Here is a 15,489-nt window from a genome sequence, read left to right on the forward strand (position 1 = left end):
CCATTTTTGTAGTATAATTTTTGTACAATTTTCTTTCTCATACTCACATTATCTTTTTATTCTCTCTCTTCCTTTTTCTTTCTCTCCATTGTTATTGACCAATGAGAAGAAAGAATAATAAGGTTGTCACAAAAGTTATACTAAAAGAGTTGTTCAAATAACACTACTCTATCCAAGGATTCTACACTTCATCCCCATATTCGCCTATGTAACATCTTGATATGTATATTTTTTTTTTTGAGGAATGATATTTGAACAGCTATTTGGTGATAACTTTTGTGGCAATCTATCTTTTCTTTCTTTTTATTGATCAAAAATAATAGAGAGAAAAAAAAGAAGATAGAAAATAAAAACATAATGGGAGTATCAGAGAGAAGGTTGTACAAAAGTTGTAATAAAATAGATGTACAAATATCATTTTTTTTTAATTTTTTGAAAGAAATGTATATATTTGAATTTACTCCTTTTGATCATAAAAGAATGTTTAAATTTACTAAGTAGTCTAAATTAAATTTGTATCCATTCAAAAATCGTTTTTTTAAATATTCTAACATGACAAGCTATTCCTAGTAGGTTTTTCAAAAAAAAAAAATTTCTTTCTAAAAACAAGAAACTTGAATGTAAGAGCATCAATTTTTTTTTTTAAAAAAAAACTTTTATGATAGCAAACAAATATTCAGTTTTTTAAACTATCGCTAAAAAAATTTTATTTATTTAAAAAAAAAAAAAACAAATGCATCTTTAATATCTGAATTTCTAAAAATAACACTACAATCAGTATATTTGTTATGTGTCGGTCAGTTTCATTTATGTGTTAACTTCGGACCTTATCCATGATGATGTGTTGTGTGACGTTAAGCATACATAAGTATGTTGTGTTACGATTATAGTTTAAGCTCTTGGATATGTATAGGTGATTTCGGACTCAGGTATGTGATATCATTGTTTAACTCCATCCGTCATCATAGATATGTAACGTCTTAATTTAAATGAAGAGATATAAATGTTTTAAAGACTATTGCGCTATTTTGAAATATTCATAGACTTAATCAAACGGTGATTACACAAATTAAGGAACAAAGTTATCTATTCAGTTAATTTAAAGGAATTATTGAGATTTGTTAACTAAAACTGATACTTATGGTTGAAATATATCAATACAAAGCTGACAATGAGAATATATCAATATACAGTAGATCTCCAATAATTTGAAGATGAAATGCTGGACTTAGATAACAATCAATTACAAATTTCAATACACATTTTAATCGATACCAAAACAGATCCTTACTTATTCCAAATAAAGAAAGAAACTGTTCCTTATGCTTCAAACAATCCCTTCCAAATATGGTAGCTCCGATTTGATTCAAGTTGCCTAACATTTAAAGTGAACAAACATACACCAATTATTGGTAGCATTCACTTTTATCTTGTTTGATTTAAATGAATCCAAGCCCAACTTTAGGTGTCATGAACCTCATTCTGGTGAAACCTATCTTACTATTATGTTTGAATGGGAAGTTATTATGGATTATTGATATAGTATGTTTCTTCTTTGGGAATGTTTGAGGTGAAAAACACTTTGTAGTTCTACCCAAAGGAAGATATATTGCTTTGTTTATATCTTCAACCAAATCTGTATTAGAATCAAATCTATTTTTGGAGTTGTAAAACATCTCAAAAACTTTCAAGCATGCGAGATGAAGTTGTTTGCTAGGTTTAGGTAAATCACACAATCCATCAATTAGAACAAGTTCAAGGAGCTCTTTCTTCTTTTTCTCAACTATTTCTCTCACAAAGTTAATTGAATCTTCAATATTAAATTCAGGGTTCTCCATCATGTTTATCAAAACAGAATTCAATTTCCCTTCTTCCTTTTCCTTCTGCAGAACAACATGAAAATACCCTTATTTTCGATACCCTTATTTTCACTCGCTCATGGAATGGTTCACACTTTTTAAAATACTCTTTCCTTCTCAAAATAAGTGTCGCATTTGACCATTTAAGGGTCAAAAGTGTGCATTGTCATATGTGAAAGTCAAACCGCGACACTTATTTTAGGATGGAAAGAGTATCGATTTTCAGATTCAAAAGTGGTGACATGACAAGTTTTATATTGACGTCACATAAAATTGTATGTTATAAATCTTTTTGGATAACTCTACATTAGTAGATTTAATACCATGTCAATAAAAAAAAAAACTTATCACATCATCACTTTTGAATCAAAAGCCAATTCCATAAATAAGTGAAAATAGAGAAACAAAAGCTGAATTAAACCTAATATGAAATATGTGTTCTTTTTTCTTGGCAACTTAATTTATTTACCTGATAACTCACAACATCATTTAATAAACGACAAATGATCATTAGTAGTTTTGTTATGTTTTCATATGCTGTTAGCTTGAGCGTCTTGGTTGGTAAGCTTGGTTTCAGAAAACATGAGGATGGAAGCACCAAGACATGTGGGCAAGCTGAAGTCATGCCTGTTTTGAGGTAACAATCAAGGGATGGTTTGTGTCCATTTCTGCTCCATTTTGCCTCTATGAGCCATGAAAGGAAAACTTCATACCACTTCACAAATGAAACACATTTTACAATGTTTATTGCTTTGCCATAAAGTTTAGGCTTAATTGCACTTTTGGCCCCCTATCTTTATAAAAGTTGCGATTTTGGCTCCTTAACTAATTAAAATACAAAACAGTCCCTTATGTATTGGAGCTTTGGCAATTTTGACCCCCAAGGTCACTTTTGACTTAGCCTTCGCTGACGTGGCACCCACAATGGTCGACACGTGGCACCTCACTTAAGGGATATGGGTGCCACGTCAGCAAAGACTAAGTCAAAAGTGGCCTTGGGGATCAAAACTGCTAAAGATCCAATACATAGGGGCTGTTTTGTATTTTAATTAGTTAGGGAGCCAAAATCGCAATTTTTGAAAAGATAAGGGGCAAAAAGTGCAATTAAACCTAAAGTTTATCATTAAAATATTTTGAAAACTATATAGATAGAGATTGATAGATAAATTTGGTAATTCATACTAGATCTTTTAAGCTACGTGAGATATCATCAGATGTTCCTTCTTGTTGGAGATAATTTCTAGAAGCTTCACTCACAAGATTATCAAGTGCATCAAATATAACTTTGCTGTGGCTGCTTAGGCCTCTTGTATCCCATCTACTATTTCAAAAAGAAAGAGCTTACATGAATGAGGTTTTAACATTTTGAACAATCATCTTGAATGTTTAGACTACAAGTGTCTTTGGCTAAACAACTTATTAATTATGTATTGAATAATTGTTACGGTAATTATTTGACTAAATTGCATTTTTGATCCTCTAACTTTAGCCCCTTTTACAAAAGTGATGTTCCCCTTGATTTTGATCGGATCAAAGCATACGTGGTTACCAAATTTTATAACTCAGATATCACACGTGTATTTTATTATTTGGCTAAATTGCACCTATGGCCTCCAACTTACAAAAAGGACAATTTTTGCCCTCCAACTTACACAAACTATGTGATTTTGGCCCCAACACGGGCTTTGAGGTGGGCAAAATAAATTGAAGGCGACACTTTTGCAAAAGGATCTAAAGTTGAAAAGTTGGGTTTGTAAAAGTTCAAGTGTCAAAAGTTATAATTTAGTCTTATAATTTATATTAACAATGAGAGAATGCGGTTGTCGAGGAGTCCTAACTCAGTTGGCAAGTGTCAAAATTGATAGGCTTGATGTCATGATCTGAGTTTAAACTCGTGATCCCTCACTTGTGTGCGTAACTTTTCAAATGATTATTGTTATTTTGTCTATAAAAAAAAAAGCCTTGTTAACTTGTGCCCTAAAGACATAAGATAAGAAACTAAATGTAGAAATTCAATCTTAAAAATTGTGCATTCATAATCTTAACAACTTTAAAACTTATCATTTCAATGCAACATTTATTTTGAAATTCTATTTTTAGATCATTATCTTGTGCCTAAGGGCATAAGATAGCATTTTTATAAAAATAAAATAAAATATATATATATATATATATATATATATATATATATGGTTAAATTGTTAGTACTAGTGTTTCCTTTTATCCACCGATAAATTAAACATTAAAGATGGCCTTATAGAAGTTTTTGAAAGTACATTCTAAAAATAGATTGAATATTTTTTAAAATTCTAAAAAATTTCAAAACATTGTTTATGAACCTTTAGTTAGCTTTTCATAAATTCTCTCAAATGTCTAGACAATTTTGATTATGTATGTACCTTTGAACTGCATCTGTGAGAATTTGTAGTTCATTGAGAGACCCAATGCTATCAAAGAAATCATCCGCCACTGTGATTATAATTGCACTTTTAGCCAGAAACATTCTTACGTATGAGTCATAAGGGAGGGATGTTAAGGCAGCAGCAATAGCAAAATAACAATAACTGGTTTTTTCTCTTCCAAATCCCATGTTACTAATCTCATAATTTTCAGCCCAGCTACATATCAAAAATCAAATGTAAATCCACTATTAGTGAATTATGTATTTTCGAATTTTTAAAATAGTAATTTAATTTCTCAATCATGTAAAAAAATTAATTGGAAATTGTACTATACCTCTTCAGTTCCTTCAGCTCATTTTTGTATAGCAATTGCTTTAACTCAAAGTTTAGAGTGGCAAGTTGTAGCAATTCATCGTTATAGAGATATGATACCCTACAAATATAAATTTTCCTTTTAATTGTTTATCAAACTATGAAATAAATAATTAGAAGGAACTTGTATGTACACAAATATGGATTGCATGTGGTCCGAATGTCATACATTCAAGAAACTAAATGGTAGTCGTTCGTTGGATCAAAATTAAATAGTTTAAATTCTAACTCAATATTTAGATTTAAAGAAAATCAAAATCTATTTTTTTCGGGCAGCATTCAATCTTAACCTAACAACCCCAAATGTGCTATACACAATGTTCTAGTAGCATGCAATTCAAATCTGCATATGCACCATGTGTATACAGTATACCTATTATATGACATTTTTCCTTTCCATAGAGCATTGACTTCTCTTTCTTCTATCCACATTCTGTGTTCTAAATGATTCAAACGAGCAAACCATGGAAAACTCAACTCATGCTCTATCTGAAATAAACTTTTATTATTGTATACATCATTGCTAAAGGTATAATAAACTATGAAGAAATAAATATTCTAGTAAAAATATTATAAATGAAATGATAACATAATATAACACTTTCCATAAAAACTATCTCCCTTAAATATGGAAATGGTCCAGGTAAATATCTGGCGTTTTGGTTTTAGTCCCTGTAAAAATATTTTTTTGGTTTTAGTTCCTGCAAATATAGAATATTTAGTTTTGGTCCTTGGTATTTTGTTTTAATCCTTGTAAAATCATTTCATATTGAAATTGGTCCCTATAATATTCATTTTAGTCCTCATTTTGAGGGACTAAAATCAAATATTCTACATATTACAAGAACCAAATCCAATATGAATCAATTTTACAAGGACTAAAACAAAATACCAAGGATCAAAACCAAATTTTTTATATTTGCAGGGACTAAAACTAAAAAAATATTTTTACTGGGACTAAAACCAAAATGTCACGTATTTACTGAGACAATTTTCATATTTAAGCCAAACATATAATATATCTTAATTTCTGTAAAAAAAATTAGGATAACTCTATGAAGTCAAAGTTATTGCAATATGAAAAAATTAGAAAGGCAGAGATAGGAAAACAGAGTTCCCCTGCCTTTTGGTTTTTGTCAACCGTGAGCTTCATGATGTTTTGATAATTTTGTCTTATTATCAAATAGATTTTATTAAATTTCTTGGTTAATCCCTAACTGTAAAAATATGGTTATTGTGTCAGAAAAAAAAAGAAGTAAAAATATGGTTAATTTTCAAAAAAAGTAATATTAAATTGTAAAGCTAAGTTTATTAGTTAAGGGTAAACAATAACAGTAAACTTTCACCCAAACAATTAGGAGGTAAAGTATAAGTAACCCTAAATAATCATATTTGACTCGATAATCTGTAGTTGATGAAATATCAATTTAAACCTTGTGGAGTTTTAGTTTTTTTTTCTCTTTCGTCTAGTTAGAATTAACACATTTCAATTCAAAAAAAAAAAAAAAAAAAGCAAGACTACATTTCTTACTAGACTAATAAAGTATTTCTAAACTTGCATATAAGAAAAAAAAACTAGTGAACTGGTCAAGTCGTTGGTCAATCCAAAAAAAATATCAAATAGCCTTCAAATTGATAGAGAACCGATCTGAAAATTGTTCAAAATAAGAAAGAAAAAAATATTGGTCAAAGAAAACTTTTTGAAAGTGGTATTTTTTTAGATTTAAATTGGTATTCGATTGGATCCGGAGGTTCGTTGGTGCTCTGGAAGTATTATGAATCAAAAGATTCCATAGTTCTAGGTCAAATACAATGGAAAGATAGATTCTATAATTCTCTCTGGGAGTCACCACAAAGATAAAAATGAATAAAATATATGAAAATGTTACGATGGTGTAGCTTATTTAAGAAAATTGCTATATCTTCCGAGGAATTGAATAGCGAAGCCTTCCCGAATACAATATCACTACTTTTTTTGGTTTTTCACTTATGCTGAATTTTCTCTCTCCTCTGGGTGTTTCGAAAAGGCCACATTTTAATTGGGTAATGGATATATTAGGATGATTTCGGGACAATTCCCTTCACTTTATATAGCATATCTCCTTATTTATAGTGATTTGGAGTACCTAATTCTCTAACCAACTAACCCTAGTTTATTCTCGCTATATTGTAATAAAAACATAGGTAAATTTAAATCGCTTCATGAGTGTTCTTTGAGTTTAAATATATTCTCCTCCTTGGATTGGACACTACTCCCTCCTCTTAAATTTTAGTTTTCCAAATAATAAATAAATTAATTGGTATGTGAATTAGATTATAGTTTTCTCTTACTACTTGTGATCTCTATGTCAAACTTATGAACCACATACATCATTAAATGAATGAACTTAAAAAGTGAATTTTACTTATATTTTGAGACGGAGGGAGTATGTGTGTGTAAATATTGTCCTAACCAATTGTCACCATCAAAATTGTGTTAGGTTGACTGACTAGTTTTCATGGTTATTCGGATTCAAACTTTAAATCTCTCCTTTATATGCATTTTTAGATTGCGTTTGTTTCTTTAAAAACATTCAATGATTTGGTTTAAAAAAGTATTTTAAATGATATTCTTGGATCATTCCCGAGCCAAAAGATTCATTGTATAATTTTTTTTGTAGAAGATTCATTGTATAAATAAAAGTCTCAACTTGAAAAAAAATCTCAATAATATGATTGGCATATGTGCCAAAAAAAACAAAAAAGAAGATATTTGGCATCATCTGTTCAGACACAAAATTGGAAATCATTTAATGAAAGTTTAGACAATTGACCTGTCTTAATAAGCATCCTTTGCCTGTTGAAACAATTTGTTCAAGTAGTTTCCTAGAAAAAGTTCTAGCTTCCTTGAGTTCATATTCTCCACTGAACATTAGGTTTGAGGCTCTGAAGACATGAAGCATAGCACTTGAGAAGTGCTCATAATCTTTCTCAACTTTAGCTCGAATTTCATCATGATTTAGAAACCAACAAAATCGTACTGCATGCACATGTATAAATTTTACATGGTCAATTTTGCATACATGTAGGTCAAATGATAAGAGATGAAATTTTAGTCACTAAACTGCTCGAAGAAAAAAAATTACAACCGTAAAAAGTAAGTATATAAGCTTATTTTACCTAAGATGTAAGAAGAAAATTTAGTGACACGTTACATTTTCTTGTCCAAAAATTTATAGTTTTGGGATTTACAGAATCTTTTAATTAAAAAATAATAACGCTTAAAGATCATACATGGTGACACTTTGAAGCCATGTGTCCGCAGGAGCTCAAATGCCAGACTATCTTTCTGAAGCTGCAAAGCATTCATATTCAATGGTTGTACCCGTGAATTTTGTTCCTTACTATAATTCCTAATATTAAATATCAATCAAATATTAGTTAAATAATATATATAGTTTATTTTACATGGTGAAGACAAATAATATATTCCTAATTATCACAGTTATGTTCCTTATTATAATTCTATACATTGGCTGCAAATTCGTTGGATATGAGTGCAAGTAAACGTAGTTACACCTTACACAGAGATCTGACGACTTTGCAGCCAAGTCAATTTTCATAGATGATCAAAATGCATTTGGTCCTAAATTTCTTTTTTAAGCTCACATGGATTTTACCTATAAACTTTGGTCAGAAGTATTTCAATCTCTCCCATAAAGTACTCGCCCAACCCCAACTTCTGTAGTTGGTTGACAATGCAGAGCTTTATAAGATCCTCATCCATGGGATATGCCTGTGGAACTACAAAGATACAATTAAAATAACATTTAAGTTGAAGAATCTTTATTTAAGAGTTGAAGTTCTGATATATGAAAACCTGCTTTTGGGCATCTTTGTGCCAAGGATTGTAAACAGTCGAGGCATTCTTGAGTTCCATAAGCCATGAATGCTTTTGCAGTGGCAGAGGGAGATTGGAACAATGAACCATCTGCACTCAAATTCTTACATATATCTTTTTCATTAACATATGATGGAGGCAAAGCTTCAAGGTATGACATTAATGGAGGGTACCAATCAAAATCCCCAACAACTTCCTCCCTACACATGCAATGAAATTGTTTTATGTAATGCATTAAATAAATGTAAGTATACTTTCCCTCAAAAAAATAAAATAAAGTATAAGTATATATACTTGTTAAGAAAACTTTTCCGACGGTTAGCAATGTAGGACATGGTGTCCCTTGATGACTTTGTGAAGAGCACATCTAAACCCATGATTTCATCAGCAAGTTCAATCATAGCAGGAAGAACAATAGCTAACCAACGAGGGCAATCGTCTTTCACTTCATTCAGCAGCTTATCAGCATTTGCATGTATAAATGAACGTCCTACAAATTCAATAAATCATAACCATGTTAATAAAAAAAAAATGAGCTTAACTCAGTTGGTATTAATATTGCATATCATATGAGTGTGTCCAAATATTTTTTATTTAGGGTTCTGACCATAAAAGACTTTCTTTATGCCTAAACACTATATATTTATTTTTGTTGCCATACAAATACGTCGAAACTTCTTGTATTAGAAAAACATTGAACTCACCTTTATCTACCATTGATTTGCCAGTGTTCCACTTTATGAGTGCAACCATTGAAACAATTGTTGGTGGAAGGCATTCAATTGTGTCACTCTCTCCCCAATACCCTTGAGGTTTCTGATTGTTGAGCAACCAATCTAAATAATTATTGAACATAGGTTGTGAAGGATATTTTGAATGAGGTATCATTGCTAACCATGCAGTATCGTAAGTAGAAGGGCATACAAAATTATAGAGATCAAAATTCGATGAGAATATATTTTTCTTTATCTTTCGAACCCTACGCTCAATGCATGATAAGGGAAGTTCCATAGGAAATATTTAAGCAAGGATATACAAAAATAAAGTTTTGCTTGCTAATCTATAGCTTGATGAGATCATCGTTAAGCAAATACGTTGTATTTATAATGTGCTGTGCGTTGGCATCAATCAATATTCTACATCTGAAAGTGTTCACACGTCACTTCATTAGCATAATTAATGTGTTTGGACTACAATGTCAATGGATTGGTATTTCTTACGTTCTTCCAGGTTCGGTTGCGGATCACTATTTTTAGTTTACTCATTTGGTGGGTATGCCACGAGCTTCATATTTGTATCTTAAGGTTATTTGACTTGCCTGTGTATGGGCAATATGGAAGGAGAGAAATAACTGTTTATTCAAAAATACAGTAATTGATCCTTACAATATTGTCGAAAAGGTGAAGCTGGATTCTTTTTTATGGCTCTCGTCAAATTCTGTAACTATGGTATTTGGTTTTCATGATTGGTGGAGGCACCAACTTCTTTGTATAGGGGCTGTCTAATTTTATTTATGTTTAGTTGGTGGTGACTTGGGTTTGTGTCTGTCACCTAGTTTCTGTAACAGACTTTGAGTGATTCATCGTTTTAGCACACCTTGTGCGGGGTGAATCACTCTTCTTTTGAGTAATATATTCTATTTTGATTTGTTAAAAAAAAATACATCGTTTATTCAATGAACTTAATAAAGAATCTTTTTTTATATTACCTCCGTTCCTTTTTAATTGTCACATTTTGACATTTTACACAAATCAAGACAATCAATAATTGATACTACTTTTAATATAATAAGCTATATTTTTATTATAATAACATTATTCATTTAATATCTCATTTCATATATTTCTCTATGGTTTACTTTTTACTTTTTACTCCCTCCGTCCCAAATTGTATGACGTTTTGGGCATTTCACACATATTAAGAAATGTAATTAATATTGTGTGAGAAAGAGATATTATGAGTTGTTTTAAAAATTATCCTCAATAAATAATATGGGAAAGATAAATGAAGAAATTGAAAGAAGAGAGAGTAATAAATTGTTAAGGATATAATAGAAAAAATAACATTAATTTTTCGTCGATATTGTAAAACGACATACAATTTATGACAAATATTTTTTTCTAAAGTGACGTACAATTTGGGACGGAGAGAGTATTAAATTCTTAAAGGACTCTGCCCAAAAAAAAAGATATTTAATTTTGTTGTGGATAAGATGCAATTAATTCAGGATTAACTTTCCAACTCTGGTTTCAAGTACCCACACATTACATGCAAATGTGACAAATTTACATAACAACCAACAACTTCAATTTGGAAAGGTATTAACTTTGTAGCTTGAGATAAGGTTGTTGTTCCAACAAAATTTGGTGGTTTGGGGGCTTACATCAGAAATTCTAGCAAATTATGGGTATTTTTCTTGCAAAATCAATATACCCGAAAAGGAAAAATGCTATTTTCAACTAATGAAATGCATCACAAATCTTTTCAGAGACACAGTTGCAAGTTTTAATTGCATGATTTATTTATTCTTTTTTTTTTATTTTTCAGCCTTACCTTCTTGTATCCTTTACTATTAAAGCTAGACTTGATGAACTGTCACCTTAGCCCTAATCACTCCCTAATTTCCCTCCTAAACCCATCTTAATTGCTATGTTAATCTGCCAACCATCCCAACAAATTTCAGCCGTTGTTACCTCACGTTTCATATAATTCCATCAATATCATATCCTTTCAATTACCTCTTTGAACTACAAACAATTTTCAAACTAACCAATCAACATCCATCGCTAACACTATGGGTCTGTTTGGTTAACCCAAAAAAGAGCTTTTAGCTTTTAGCTTATAGCTTATAAGCTCGTTTGACAAAAAAAGCTCTGTTTGGTAACACTTTTTCACCATGAGCTTATAGCTTATTTCACGAGCTTATAAGCTATTTTTCAGAAGCTATTCCAAGTAGCGTTTGAGCTTATAGCTTATAGCTTCTCACTTTTTCTTCCAATTTTACCCTTATTATTTCATTTAAATTGTATTTTTATCCATTATAATTTTTATAATAAGCTACGTAATAAAGACTATTATCTCTTTATTCCAATTTTTGTATATACATCAGCCGACCTTTTTTTTTTTTTTTGAAAAAATATATACCTTCGTTTTTTTTTTTTTTTACGAAACAAAATATTATTATTCTATTAGTGTTACTTTTTTTTTTTTTTTTATGTAAGTGTTATTTTCTTTATTCTCTGTTATTAGTATTACTCTATTAGTGCTACCTTTTTTTTTGTTTTTGAGGTAAATGTTATTTTTTTTATAAAGTGGAAACACTTAAATGATAATAAATATAAGATAAAATTTTAGTGAATAAAATTTAATTTAATTTATAATACATAGGATATATTAAATTAATAAATTTAAAGTATTTTTTAAAAGAAAAATTAGTTTACAAAATTACAAATACTTAAATTAATGATATAATTTTTATTATTAATTAAGAATATCCTTTATGTCATTTTACATTTATCAGCTAGTTGAACCGCTATTATTACCAAACACTTTAGTTAGCTTATCAGCTAAAAGCTATCAGCTATCCGCTATTTTTACCAAACAGAGCCTAAATCTCTTGGAATGTCTATCCATCTTAAAAAACAGTGTTGCACACTGCTCCATATTCCTTACTTTCTCTCTAACATCATTCCAATCCGGTCCTTCTTCTCTCACACTCTATTCTATTCATACACATGAACAAACAATCAGTTAAACCCATCCATGAATTCACTCCAGATCGGTGAGTGGCTTCGTTCTTCCCTCCTAACCCCCAACTTCCACCAAACAAACAATCATGACCGAACAATCCTTTCAAATCCTACTCCGGCCACCCTCCTCCGCCGTCGTCGCAATCCTTTCAACCTCCTTAGTACGAGTCTTTCCATGGCATTTCCAATTTCCCACCTCTTCACCCTAACCCTTACCCCCTCCGTCGGTTTCCCTCCTGGATCCGACCCCTCCGCCCCTATTACAGTTATGGCTACTAAGCTTTTTCCGGTATTGTTCCTTCTTTTATTTATAGCTTATTTCTTCCATTTGGTTTTGTTTTGTAGCTTGAAAATAAAAATGTTTTGCAGCTTGAAAATGAAAATGTTTTGCAGCTTGAAAATGAAAAAATTGAATTTTTTTATTTTGATCAGCTCTATGACGGGTCATACTAATTTAGAAATTTAATGAATAAGTTCAATTTATCGATCTTACCTTTTTGTTTGGAGATTTTGTTATTTTTTGTTGGTTTATACTTATCTCTATTCTTGACTGACTCCTCTTTGTTGTTGATATCTAAGCTCTAAGTTGATATCTAGGTAACCAATGATGTGTTTTATTATTTGCTTTCCTTCACATTTTATGAGTCTTACTAACCTAATTTGATTACCCTTCAACAAAATTTGGACTTTGCAACTTCATGCACACCTTTTTTTTCTTTTTAATGTTTACAAAACTCAATTTCCTCGGTTGTGTAACGATTAAGGTATATGTACTGTGAAGGGCATTGTTAGTATGCAAGAGCCATGTCAATTAATTCATTTCAAGTTATGGATTGTTTTCCTTGATTTTTTTTTCTTTTCAAACATCCAATGTGTATTTCAATGGATTATATGTAAATGTCATCTTTCGTCTGTGTATGCTACTGTTAAGCTACTTCTTCTAGGTGTTCTGCCATATCACTGTGAAGCTACTTCTTCTCTGTTTGAGTCATTCTTCTCACCACATCGGTGTTCTGCCATTTTCTTACATGATTTAGGTTATTTCTGCTTTTGGTTGTTTTTTTCTTTACATCACTTCATATATTCTTCTTTTATCTTTAATTTTGCTTTTGGTTGTTGTGCTCGATATACTATTTCAAATGTGGCTGCTAAAGTGATTCTTGAAACTTGAAAACAATGTTATGTAAATTTGTTTAACTCTGTGATTTAAATCTTATATTTGAAGCAAGAATGTCAAATAGCTATTGGTGATCAATGATATTAAATCATTTTATCTTATTGTAATGGTTGAATAACTGTTGAGAATGTAACAGTTTTGTTCAATGAATTGTTTACTAAGCTGAGATTATTGATCACAATATACGTTTATTCATACTCTGTTAAAAATGAGTTCTTTTTTGAATTCTTAGGTAGCTCTCGCTGTTGAGTTCCAACTCCTCCACTTATATAAACTTAAAAAAGTGCTAACGAGTTCTTTTTTAAACTAGGACTTATTTACTTGACCTTCTGACTTAGAAATTATGCAGGATTTAGGGAGTACTCAGTTATTGAAGATCAATATCAGTACGTTGTGTCATTGTTGTATTTTTTTACATTCTAATTCTGTCAGTTTCGTATCTGCTACTGTTCTATATAATAAGGTACCTTTGATGTAGTTGTGTGGTACCTTTTGTACTCTGTTTGTGTCTAAGTACAATTTATCATTCCTTTTAGGTTGGCTATAATGTTTTGTAGGAAAAAATTTGGTTTTTATTTAGTGATTGACACTTGAGTATTTTGGAGAAAGATTTGAAAAAGAGAGGTTAGTTTGCTGACTGGTAAGTATTAGAACTTTGGAGAGAGATTTGGAAAAGATGTCAGTTCATCATCTTTAGTATTGGAATTATATGTCAATGAATTATATTTTCCATGCCTTTTATGTTGTCACTTTCCAATTTTGTTTTACCATTTTGTGCAGAAGGTGTCAAATGTAGAAAATTTGGATTTGGATTGGTTTTACATAGTGTTTTCTGAGTTAATTATTCTATTTCAGCTACATAACTTTCTTCTAACTTTTTCTTTGTTATAAAAGTTATAATATTGTTTTCTGTCAAGCTTCCTTGATTTATCATAGATTATATAACAATGATTTAAACTAACTACAGTTGGATCATATAAGGTTCATTCCATATCAAGTTAAATGTTAAAGTATCCTCCTTTGTTTCTCTATGCTCAATTGACTCAAATATCCCCTCTTGGTAATTCTTTTAAATTACATTAAAGAAAATATTATTTTCTTTTTGATTTGTTTCTTTGTCGTCTCATTTAGATCATTAGAGTTACAAACCAATGTTATATATGCATCTCACTTTTTAGTCATGTCAATTTAAGCGGTTAGGAAATTTATGGAATAAGCTAATTACACAGTTAGTGTACGGCAGCTTTGCTGTTGCTTTCATACTATTGAGTGTTATACTTCAACCTTGATTTAGTTTCCCTTATAATGGCAGCTTTGCCATGCTGTAAATTTATAATTTTTTTCTAATTCTCATGTACTGAAGTACTTACATATTTGTAATAGAAAATTATTGCTTTCTTTTATGCCCATCACATAGAGGATATAGTATAATACCACCCTACGACCAAAAGGAAACTCATAAAAGGATGATCTTTAGTTTAAAAGCTAAAGAGATGGAAAAAAATGTATTCAACCCAATTAGGGGAGAAGTGTTAAAGGGACTAAAATGTCAAGACTGTGGGAACCAAGCAAAGAAGGATTGTGCATACTCAAGGTGCAGAAGTTGCTGCAAAAACAAAGATTTTAACTGCCAAACACATATCAGAACTTCAGAAGCACTTGGATTCCTGCTGATAGAAAATTAGTGGAAAAAAAGATCTGAAATGCATCCACCTCGAGTCCTAAAATGCCATGGATCGTGATTGAAGATTCAAAGTAATCAAGGAGCATTGTTTGGTAATATTAGTTATGCCGACATGTCTTTAGTGAAACCATTTTGGCTATCTAATTGTTTGTTGAGTTAAAATTTTCCATTTATGGAGTTGTCATATTTTGTATGAAATATGTAAGGGCTGGGTTAACTATTTTAGATACAAATTTGTATTTGCACCTTTTGCTGGATTGGCTTTAACTAAGTATGTTTTGTTTTTAAGCTTGAATCTTGGATTTGATATTACTTTAGAGTAAACCATGTGAATCTGTGATGCCATTTTTATCTTTTTATGAATAG

The 15,489-nt window shown here is 30.5% G+C and overlaps 1 protein-coding gene across 3 annotated transcripts; it reads right to left on the reverse strand.

The window, feature by feature from the left end:
- Window positions 1-1,024: 1,024 nt before the first annotated feature.
- LOC11418852 (S-linalool synthase) lies at window positions 1,025-9,564 on the reverse strand. Of its 3 annotated transcripts, none has more exons than XM_039830249.1 (12): window positions 9,218-9,564; window positions 8,808-9,003; window positions 8,493-8,713; window positions 8,293-8,416; window positions 7,907-8,025; window positions 7,447-7,652; window positions 5,007-5,122; window positions 4,596-4,694; window positions 4,259-4,477; window positions 3,042-3,177; window positions 2,329-2,574; window positions 1,025-1,883 (listed from the first exon to the last, which is right to left on the reverse strand). In XM_039830249.1, exons 1-12 carry the CDS (start codon window positions 9,522-9,524, stop codon window positions 1,440-1,442), a joined length of 2,433 nt encoding a protein of 810 aa, XP_039686183.1. In that variant the 5' UTR covers window positions 9,525-9,564; the 3' UTR covers window positions 1,025-1,439. The 3 variants fall into 3 exon arrangements, with proteins under 3 accessions (XP_039686183.1, XP_039686182.1, XP_024632206.2); XM_039830248.1 differs by having other exon boundaries at window positions 3,042-3,180; XM_024776438.2 differs by lacking the exon at window positions 1,025-1,883 and having other exon boundaries at window positions 2,434-2,543; window positions 3,042-3,180.
- Window positions 9,565-15,489: the final 5,925 nt, after the last annotated feature.

The sequence above is a fragment of the Medicago truncatula genome, chromosome 2, assembly GCF_003473485.1.
Source record: "Medicago truncatula cultivar Jemalong A17 chromosome 2, MtrunA17r5.0-ANR, whole genome shotgun sequence".
Taxonomy (NCBI): Eukaryota; Viridiplantae; Streptophyta; class Magnoliopsida; order Fabales; family Fabaceae; genus Medicago; species Medicago truncatula.

Bases quoted from the DNA above. Each gene is read 5' to 3' on its own strand.
- LOC11418852 (XM_039830248.1), bottom strand. From the start codon at position 9,524: ATGGAACTTCCCTTATCATGCATTGAGCGTAGGGTTCGAAAGATAAAG. The intron at 8,417-8,492 runs GTTTTCATATAT...GTATCTTTGTAG, and splicing joins ACAAAGATGCCCAAAAGCAG to TTCCACAGGCATATCCCATG. The intron at 4,695-5,006 runs GTATACTGTATA...TTATATTTGTAG, and splicing joins GGAAAAATGTCATATAATAG to GGTATCATATCTCTATAACG.